This window comes from Mastomys coucha, unplaced genomic scaffold (genome assembly GCF_008632895.1).
Source record: "Mastomys coucha isolate ucsf_1 unplaced genomic scaffold, UCSF_Mcou_1 pScaffold9, whole genome shotgun sequence".
In the NCBI taxonomy this organism is placed as follows: domain Eukaryota; kingdom Metazoa; phylum Chordata; class Mammalia; order Rodentia; family Muridae; genus Mastomys; species Mastomys coucha.
Genome location: NW_022196915.1, coordinates 13,888,881 through 13,899,950, shown reverse-complemented (window position 1 = coordinate 13,899,950; position 11,070 = coordinate 13,888,881). Strand labels below are relative to the sequence as shown.

At 42.2% G+C, this 11,070-nt stretch overlaps 1 protein-coding gene across 3 annotated transcripts in view; it reads right to left on the bottom strand.

Annotated features, from left to right (window-relative positions):
* Tasor (transcription activation suppressor) overlaps positions 1-4,549 on the bottom strand; it is a 53,667-nt gene extending 49,118 nt beyond the window's left edge. For all 3 annotated transcript variants that reach the window (XM_031362620.1, XM_031362618.1, XM_031362619.1), the window contains exon 1: positions 3,810-4,549. In XM_031362620.1, coding sequence (XP_031218480.1) covers positions 3,810-4,125 — 316 coding nt within the window. In that variant the 5' untranslated portion in view covers positions 4,126-4,549. The remainder of the gene's footprint in view (positions 1-3,809) is intronic.
* Between the last annotated feature and the right edge of the window lie 6,521 nt (positions 4,550-11,070).

Here is an 11,070-nt window from a genome sequence, read left to right as displayed (position 1 = left end):
AAAAAAAAAACTGCAAATTTTGTTAGAAAAGATGAGTATCTTTTAGAAAGTGTATCATCCCAAGAAATACTTTAGAGAGAAATACTGTCAAATTCAACTATTAATTTTAATTTATTTTTGATGACATGCTAGATATAGAAAACATGGCAATCCATCTACAGGCCAATGCAATTTTTGTGACTCCCTATACTACAGAAAATAGCCCAACCAATAAATACTACAACACACATCATAATCAGTAAAATATGAGTATTTATCCTTTGGCCTTCCTCCCACTCTTGGGAGTTCTATCTATAAATAAATCTGTATTTGCTCTGAAAAAAATTTAAAATACAAAACTTTTTTTCTTTTAAAGTTTTTCAAGACAGGGTTTCTCTGTGTAGCCCTGGCTGTCCTGGAACTCACTCTGTAGACCAGGCTGGCCTCGAACTCAGAAATCCACCTGACTCTGCCTCTCAAGTGCTAGGATTAAAGGCATGCGCCACCAATGCCCAGCTAATACAAAACCTTTTAAAACATATAATCTGCCATTATTTATAGTGAACATAATCTTTCCATCTCAAATTTCTCCCCAAGGTTGAATATACGCTAAACTTTCCAATTTCACAACTGGTCAAATCAAAAGCTAACTTAAATTCTAGGTTATAAAGCCACTTGTGATGATGTTAGGAGGCTAAAGTAGTACTATCAAGTTTTGAGTTTGAGGCCAGCTTGGAATACATAGGGAGCTCCTGCCTCAAGGAAGAGTGGGGGTGGAGGGGGCATTTATCTTTTTCTGCTTTCTGATTACAGATGTATTATCATGTGATTAACCGCCAGGCTTGTGCTGTTATGACTTCTCAGCATAATCAACTATACCCTGAAACTGTGAGCCAAAATAAACCCTGCCACCCTAAATAAAAATAAAATTTAGACTATTAGGAATAACCATGCTACAGTTGAGTAGTTCCAAGCAGTTTATACATGTCCAAATTCCATCAGCACCATTTACTAATTAAATGACAAGTTACATCTCAGTACTTCAGTTTTTCTATAAAATGGACAAATACCTACCACAAAGAATTGTTGAGATGTAATTATATACAAAGAGCAATGTCTACAACCTATCAAGTACAATAACATTGCTTGCCAGTATTATTATGCCACTAAAATGGCAGTATTTAGATGTCATGCTATCATCAAGGAAACTTTCAAGAGCTGAACAAGTTCCTATAGGTGTGAAACTTTAGCACTTAGGAGACTTGAGACAAGAGGATTGCTGAATGTCTGATGGACTACATAGTAAGACCTGTCTCAAATATAGCTTTGAAAGTCAACAAATTATACTGAATGGTATTTTAAGAAATTGTTTAAAAATTAACATCCTAACTTTTAAGTTTCACCAGAAACCAGTTAAGACTACTAAATTATGAATGCAACAAAACTTCTGATGCTGAAAACTTCAAGACCTATCTATAAAAAGTTTCTTATGGTATTAAGTCAGATGACTATTAGTACCAAGCTAAATCCTAAACATACTCTCAAACCTTCTCATCAATGATGGAAGGAAACTTAACAGTCTCTATACTATTTTGTTTTCCTTCCAACCCTTTGTTCTGTATTGCACACTATATGCTGATTATGTGATGTCTAGAGAAAGAGAGAGAGAGAGAGAGAGAGAGAGAGAGAGAGAGAGAGAGAGAGAGAGAGAAAGAGAGACAGACAGACAGACAGGCTGGGCTGTATTGCTTATTTTCAATCTCAGCACTCTGAAGGCAGAGGTAGGGTGGATCTCTGTGAGTTCCAGGACAGCCAGGACTATGTAAAAGACTGTAAGACTTATTTTTAAAAAAAATAAAATAAAAAAGGAAAAAAGGAGAAACACTCTTATAACTGTTCTAAAGTGATAAAGTATGTTTATATAGTAAAAATCTGAAATTCAAAGACTAACTTCTCCCAACTTAGGATAAAATCTGAGATGGTTAAAATAGTTACTTGAAAGAGCTATATTAATAGATCATATCATCATCTATAATTTCACCTAGCAAGAAGGCTGAGGCAGGAGCATTTCAGGGCTAAACAACATAAGGAGATTCTATTATTTGGTTTTTTAAAGTTTTGATTTGACCCTATTATGTACTATTTGAACAATTGCTGCCTGGTGTACAGTTATATATTAAGAATTATTTTCAGTAAAAATTAAAAAAATCTACCATGCTTTCCTAACTACAACCTCCATTACAGATGAGAGTAAAAAATCGTATCCCTAGGCAAAATGGAAAATATAAGCATTTCCCCCAAGGAATACATCAGACTCCAGGGAGAAAGCAGCTACGGTTTATACTCCCCAATTCCCTGCGCCACTTTTAGTATGTTCAAGGGCAGTCATTTTAGAGCAACTTCTGGATTTGGCTTATGAAATTTAAGAAGTACATACCACCTTACCAAACTTCAAACAAAATCCTAAAGAACTCTAAGCCAGCTTCCTGGTCCGTTTAAAAAGTCTTGTTTTAAAGGTGATTTGTTCACAGCCTTAGTCATTTAAAATCTAAAATAGAATGTCAAAAAAATTGATACAACTTGAAAACGTTAAGACCTTACTTACTATTATTATGAGGTCCTACTTAAAAGTACTTCCAACCTTTTCTACCAACTGGCCATTGGGGATGAGTATCTAACTTTTCTTGTATCAGCACAACCATACGCACCTTAACTACATGAAGTGAATTGTCTTGCCCTACATCCTAAAGTATTACAAGTATTACATCAACTCTGCAAAGATAACTTCATCCTTCTTTGCATGATTTATCATGCTATTTACTTGGCTTTGTCATACACCTAGAAAGGAACTTTCTTTGTACTTTCATAATCTCAGTTGTGCAAAGAGAGTTGGTTACCCAGATGCACTGTTCCAATCAAGATTCTAAATCTTCAGAGATTCAAATGACAAAAAGAAAAAAAAAGAGCTTTGAGAAATAAATAATTTAAAAAGATGCAGTAAGAAGGCAAATTTTAAGTCAAATCCAGAAAATCCAAATTACCGGGTAGTCAAAACCTATTCTAAGGGGGGGAAAAAAAAAAAAAGACAGTGCTGTATGTTTTACAACATGGCACTAAGATCTCAAAAGGTAAGCAACCCAACTGTTTCTATAATCGATTTAAGAAACTAAGAGTTGACTTTAAAAGTCATTCTAGACTTGGAGTTATACAGAAGAAACCTATGTATCCTAATGCTTTTCCAAAAAAAAAAAAAACTACATGGAAATGAAGTGTGATGGAAAACTGCATGAAGCGCATATACTAATGGAGATTTTTCTAAATAAGAGAAGACGCTGACATCGAGCACATTTCAAGTAGACACACAGAGCTGAAGAATTTCCACAGCGAGAAACACTTGTCCTCAGAACGCAATGGCCTTGGAGAAAGCCTCAGAATCCATGGCCACAGGCTATTTCCACAAGCAGACTTCTCAGAAGCATCTTTAGGAGGCCACCATCAGCTTCTCTGCCTTCTGGGCTTGGGGAAAGAGGGGGCACCAAGCACCATCTTTCCGCTCTGGGAGCTGCAGCCTTATGGAAACGCTTCAAACCTGAGCTTACTTCCAACTTGCACGGGGAGTGGGAGAACGGAGGAGCGTGGTTTCCACCCTATCCTCCTCTCGCACCAAGGGCGGCTGGGCGGCCGTGGCAGTGAGGGGAGAGGCGGCTGGCGCTTGCGTGCGTGTTTACGTGTCTCGGATGGGTGTGGGAAGAGGAGACAGAGAGGTTCTAATGAAAAAGATGGAGGGGGAGGGAAGAGAGAGAGGGGTTGAGAGGAAGGGGAGGCACCACCTTTCTTTTCTCTGCTCTTCCTGGGGATCTGAAAACTCCGCCTAAAAGGCCTTTCCGGCTCTTCGGCGCCTTTGGGCAGAGCGGCCCCGGCCGCCTCGGAGGTGTGCTGAGGCTGCTCGTGGCCGTGGCTCCGGGCGGCTTCGGCTGCCGCGGTCTCCTCAGGCCGCGCGCCGCAGCCGCCGCCGCCGCCATTTTGTAGGGAGGACTCAAGCTCCGGAAGCGCTGGCTTCATCCCGTCGTCTCCGCTGCCGCCGCCGCCGCTTTCCCAGCCCGCGTCCGTCGAAGAGGCCTCCGTCTCCGCAGCAGCAGTCGCCATCGCGCGGACGTGAGTCGCTCCAGGAAGCTTCCGCCCACAAGGTCGACGGGCGTGGGGGAGAAGGGCGGCGGGCCAGGCCGCCGAGTTCTCGGCCCACCCGGCCCCTCTGGCCCCGGGAGCCGCACTCCAGCCACAGAGACGCCTCTTAACCGCCACCGCGGCTATTAGCGTGCCTCTCGCCCCGGGAGCCGCTCCGGCGACTTTTCCACCGGCCCCCACTACCCAACGTGCTCGCGTCGGGCCCGGGGAGGGGGCGGAGCCTCGGCGGACCCGCTCTACCAATAGGAAGGCAGCGCCCGCCTCCGCGAATGCAGAGAGACCATTCCAGGGGGGCGGAGCCTCGCAATGCCGAGCCCGCCAAAAGAGGAGAGTGCCACGCCCGGGGAAAGCGTCGACGCCGTCGCTCCTGAGTGAGGGCTTGGGCCTGGCCGCATTCTGCGGATTCCTGGGCCCTGCCCTGTCCGCGCACTGTTTGACGCAGGCAAGCCCAGGGGGTTTCTACCGGACAGTACTCTTGCAAGGGATTACCTTCTCCCCTCCAGAGTTCTGTGGACCAAACCCGGCAGATAATTGGCTGATCCTGGTCTTGTGACATACTCATCAATCTGCTTTGAGCTGCTGCTGTTCTAAAGGACTAAAGTTCGATTCCCGGCATACGACAACTCAACCAGATGGTAGTCGCTTCAGAGGATCCATGTCCTCTTCTGGCCTCGGAGGGCACTAGGCATACATGTGGTGCTCTATCATAAATGCAGGCAAACTACCTATATGCATAGAGACTATAAACACACGATAACAGACGAAGTGAGAGGAGATAAGAAAATGGCCTCCAGTGATAAACAGGGTGATAACATTCTATTCCCTCTAGACTTTCTGCCTTCCCAATAGATCAAACACTGGTCGTTGTCCTCCAGATCGCGTAGCACTATCTAAGCAAACATTCAATATTTGGGATTCTGCTGCATAATTTACAACCTAATGATAAGGGGGGGCAGGCATGCTCAAACACGTGTTCAACCACCTAGAAGAAAGCAACTTGATAGTGAAATGAAGGAAGGGCCTTTTAATAGTTTCTATCTAGGTAAGGGGTCCTGAGTTACCATCAGCACAGACACATTCTCACAACACATACCAAGGAGATGCTTTTGCACAATTTAAATGTTGAAACTTAGACAAATTGAGATGACAAAAGCCAAGTCTAATTCCAACCAAAGTATTTACACTGCCTAAGGCCTAATTTTCAAGCAGCTCTGGCCTAATCCATTTGATGAAGAAACACAAGGATACATTTTACTCAAGATCTCTAAGCAACAGCAGCAGGATGCCCAGATCTTTGTCCTCCAACACCCCAATATTGCTGAAGGAATTGCTAGGCCAAGATACTAAACTGCAATAAAGCCACAGCCTCTGTCAAATGATTGGGACTTAAAGAGCTTTCCAAGAGCAGCAGAGGATCTGGGATTAGCATCCCTTGTTTGACATCTTGTGTAGTGTAAAAACCTGCACCTCTGTGAACCAAATCAAGGAAAAGTGTATGTAAATCAATTATTAGTAAACAGAGTAAGTGCTGGGGATTTAGTTGACTTCCTTGCAATTGCCTAGCATACACAAAGTCCAGGTTTTAATCCACCAGCACTAAATGAACTGAGCATGGTGGCACACCCTTGGGGAGGTAGAGAAGCAAGAGAGAAGTTCAAGATCATCCTGGGCTACCTGGGGATTAGAAGCTAAGGTAAAAAGTACATTTTAAAACTTTTTTTCAAATGGTGAAAGAAAAGGACAAGGTTTAGAAAAACTCATACATTATTTAAGTAACTTTTTAAAATTGGGGAGGATGAGCTTGATGGCACATACCTATTCCCAGCACTCAGAACGAAGAGGTAAGAGGATCTATACATGTTCAAAGTCAGCCTGGAATACATAGTAAGAACCCTGTATCAAATAAAATAAAACATGAGAGGGCTGCAAATGTAGCCTAATGGTAGAGACTTTGAGTTTGTCCTTAGAATTCTGCAGCACCACAAAAATAGATAGGTAGGTAGGTAGGTAGATGGTAGATACATAAGATAGATAGACAGACAGACACAGACAGACAGGAAGAATTGGGAAAAGGAGCATGCTTTACCTGATGTAAAAGAAGATCAAAAACTAACACCTTGAAGTCCTTACATGGTGGCTTTCTTATTCCTAAATGTTCATCTTTATCAAATTAAAAGTTGCCTGGGAATTAATTAGATAGTGGTGCTCTCATTTAATAATCCACTCAGTAAAATCTGGCTTTCTCTGTAAGAGGACTATGTATAGACAACCAGAGTTTGATTGGAAAGGATTCTTTTTTAATTATCATTGATGTTCTGCCTACATGCATGTATGAGGGTACCATATCCCCTGCAACTGGGATTACAGACAGTTATGAACTGCCATATGGATGCCGAGATTTGAACCTGGGTCTTTTGGAAAAGCAGCCAGTGCTCTTAATCACTAAGCTTAAAACTAAGGCCATAGAGAGCCACAGATCACCTACAGAGGTTTGATCTCATAAAGTATTGTTCTAACCCAAATTAACATTTATTTTAGAGTATTAGTGAGCTGGAGATTGAAATTTATATTTTTTTAAATTGGAATGTTCTAAAATCTGAGACATTTGTTTTTGTTTTGTGATAGGGTTTCATGTTCACCAAGCTGTCCTAGAACTCCTAATTCTCCTGCCTCAACCTCCTTAGTACTGAAATTACCACATGCATATATGCCACCCATCTTAAAATAAATAAAATAGTAATTTTAAATTCTGCGTAAAGCTACTAACATTCAATATTAGAAATACTTGCCAGTCGTTTATTAGCACTGCTAGGTATCAAGGGCATGACTCGAGAGCAAGCAAACAGGCATAGTTATTTTATCAAGTTTACAGTTCATTGGGGTGTGGTTTTAATTCTAACATCATCCATAGAATAGCTAGGCTGAGGTGTTAGGATTGGATGAGGAGGAGCAGAGGGGGACAGAAATTTGCTAAGTTCCAAGCACGTGAGAAAAGCCATAGCAAGATAGAAAGAATATTCATGCACTGGTTTCTGTTTGTGCCTCTGTGTGTGTGTGTGTGTGTGTGTGTGTGTGTGTGTGTGTGTGTGTGTGCGTGTATGTGTGTAGGTGTGTGTGTGTGTAGGTGTACGAGGAAAGGAACTACCACAGATGCTTGTAGTTCTGAAGACAGAACCAGCACAGGTTAAAAGTGTAAATCCACTCTTGTCTCCACCCAACAGTAGTGGGAAAAGCATTAAGGATCCTAGAGAATACTATTTAACAGTACAAAGTTAAATATTAGGACCACAGTTGCCTTCATAAACTTAGAAACAAGTAGGTATCTAGTTCAACTTTACATTTTGTTAATTTTTCTAGTTAGTATATATGGCTTTCATTAAATGTGCATCCATACATATGTCATTCTATTTTGCTCACATTTCCCCCTCACTACCCTCCTCTGCTTCTTCTTCACCTCTTCCCAGTTCTCTTTCTGCCTCCTATAAGACAGTCTTTCCTGCTTTCATATGTCTCTGTCCTCCCTCCCCCTCTCATATGTATATGTACACACATATCAGACAAATACTCTATATTTCTCTTATGTAGAATATATTACATCATCACATCCAGTTTATGTCTAGTTTATGCAGTATTGAGTCAGACCCAGTTTATCCATTGCTTGGGATGGCATCCAGGGCTTCTTTCCTATTAGGCATGCACTCTACCAATTGAGCTCACTTTGTAGCCCATGATGGAACTCATTTTACAGTCTGGCCTTGAACTAATAGAACTCCTTCCTCAGCCTCCCCTGTGGGGACTTTTGAAGTTAGTCTAAATGTATTTTGCATTATGCCATGGCTAGGTATGGCCCCCAGAGACTAATGTGTTTGAACAAGCCTATGGGGCCCAGGAAGTGGAATGTGGTGATTTAAATATGCTTGGTCCGTGGGAGATGGCACAATTGGGGACTCATATATAAGCTCAAGTCTGGCCAGTGTGTTCCTGACCCTCTTCCTAGCTGTCTGTAGAAGACAGTCTCCTTCTGACTCTCTGTGGATCAAGATGGAAAGCTCTCAGCTCCTCCTCCAGCAACATGTCTGCCTGCGTGCTGCCTTGCTTCCCATCATGATAATGAACTGAACCTCTGAAACTGTAAGCCAACCCCTATTAAATGTTGTCCTTTATGAGAGTTGCCTTAGTCATGGTGTCTCTTCACAGCAATGGAAACACTAACTAAAACACAGGAATAGGTTCTCCCCTTCTACCACGTGTCAGTCAAGCCCAGGCTTGGTAGCAAATGTCTTTACCCACTGAACAGCTCTCCCTTCCTCACACTCTGTTTAGGTTGTGTTGTTTATTTTGATACAGGACCTTACTCTATCATAGCCCAGGCTGACCTGGAACTTGAAGCACTCTTCTGTCTCTGCCTCTCTGCCTATCTGCCTCCTAAATGCTGAATACTGTTTTCTTTGTCAGAAAAACACTTGATATCTCGTGTAACGTGTTTTAGGCTTCATTCCCAGTAATTTCTTCCTTACACATATCTTACTGAAGTAAACTGGACCTAGTGTATAATAAATCTACTTTTACCCCCAATAAAAATTAGAATGTACTGCTACACCACCTCCAGTAGGATCTGTGTGGCAAGTTCCACAGATTGAGGTAGTTGACCTCAAAAGAGGGAGGCCTCCTGGAACCGGTTGTGGAACTCTTTGCTGGAGAAAAATTATTGAGCCATAGTTCTCATGGCAACCTATCTGTTTTGTTTTCTCTTACTCTTTTTCTTACTTACATGTTCCCGGTAGCCTAGGCCAAGCTCTTAAGCAAGAAACCATCCCTTGAGATGGGGTCACTAACATGACCTTATCCCTGGGGAAACAACATTATACTTTTTAAATTATTTACAAAACTATTATGATAGATAAAAACTTTCCCAACAGTAAAATTTCATATAGCTACATGTGTGTCATCAGAAGTGGGTTTTGGAATATGGTAAAGTGCTATGCCCACTCGTCTACACCAGTTACGTCTACAGTATCGGGGGCAAAAGCCTGATCAAAGACAAGAGGCATTATGGCTTCAAAAGGGAGCTTGTGCCTCCTGGATATTCAGACAGTTGCTGGTATCTCCTAACTCAGACATGTTCCAGATTAGTCTTTCCAATCGTCAACACGCCCTCTTATTTAGGCATAAAGGTACCCCAAGAAATGATTCGTAAATGGCTAAGATTGGGCATTGTTTCCTGGCCAGCACAATGTTTCCAACCTATCCTAATCCAATTCCTAGCTGTCCTTAGCTTGGAATTTATCTCAAGGAATCTGCCTTGCCAGACAGGTTTTTCTCAGAGTTAGCGACAGAGGTCAGGCATCATTGCTTACTGTTAACATAGTTAGAATTCTCAGGGCAGCCCCACAATAGTTAGAACTGTTTTACATACTAGAGAGTAATCGAAGGGCTTCCCTCACTTAAGGGCATTAGCAAGAACTGTTAGATCAGAACTTCCTGGTCCTTGCCTCTAGCAGAACCAGAGAATTAGCATAGAAATACCAAATTAGCCCCAGCAGGGAGGACACCATTGCTCTTCTGCCTACTTCACAACTAGATATATAATCTGTTACCTGCCCACGTGACTCTTGTCATCTGCCCTGCTTTCTGTATACCATATAAGCCTGCTTTTCACTTTGTATAGGCGGACTTGCATGCAGGACTCGCACTAGGACTCACACTAGAACTCGCACTAAGACTTGCACTGGCGCTCAGACTAGAATGAGAACTTAGATGGGCTAGGACTCAGATTTATGCAGTCCACAGTCCCCTGGGCCCAGAGCACTTGGGCCCAGGGGATGCAGCACCAGTCCAGAGGAGATAGCTGCTGCTTTAGACCCAGTGTGTTTTAGATGGCCTCAGATGTACCTTAACTGCTGAGCTGCCAGGTTTACCATTTCTCTTTTGCAATGACTGTAAAAGTTTGATGCAATTTTTAAGAAATACATTCAGATCCTGTACTTCATGTGTCATCTCTGCCATCATTTCTTCGCCTACGCCTTGTCGACCTGACTAGGACCCCATTGAGGAAGGCCCAGGTCGGCCGGCCTGCAGCAGTAAAGAAGGCCTTAATAAGAAAGAATTAAAATACTTTAAATTTATGCATTGAAGATTTATAAAAAATCAGGCATTAGATGTTAAATAGTAATTGACCATATGGGGCTGAAGAGTTAGCCCAGCAATTAAGAGCACTGACCATAAAGATTTATTCACCTGCTCCTGAAAGTATGCCACTAGCCTTGGATGGTTGCCCCCACTGAATACATCCTTTTAGAATTGTTATATTTTGACTTACATTAATTATGATGTTACCTATTCTGTTTATGATTGTTTCACTGGATACAGTTTCTAAGAGATATTTTTGTGCTTTACTGTGCCAAATGATTTTTGTTAGTATTTGTGATTATTTCACTGGAAAGAGTTCCTAAGAGATGTAATGTTTGGGTTTCAATGTATAAAATCCTCTGCTTGAGAGCTGCAAAATACACTCAGATTCAGACCGCCTCTGTGTTTGTTTCTGTTTGTCACCACCGAATCCTTACCCACCTGGCCTCGAGAACCCACATCCCAGGGACCCCCATCCCCAGCTGGGATGGTCCGTGGCAATGTACTTATTCAAATGTTTTTGCATGGTTCATACAGATTCGTAATGCCCTTTACTCCACCTGAGAAGAGAGATGGAATCATTTGCTAGTAAGCCCACGGCTCACTGAAATCAAACAGACTTACCAATGAGGAGTGATCAAGTTGTGGTAGTGGACTGTCAGGTAAGAATTCACTGCAGTGATTGACACCACTGATGTTTCTGTCTGAAGAAAGACCCAAATTTGGTGGATTTCACTAAATACAGAGAGAGCCTGGTGCCGAGTCAAGTGTTTTGGG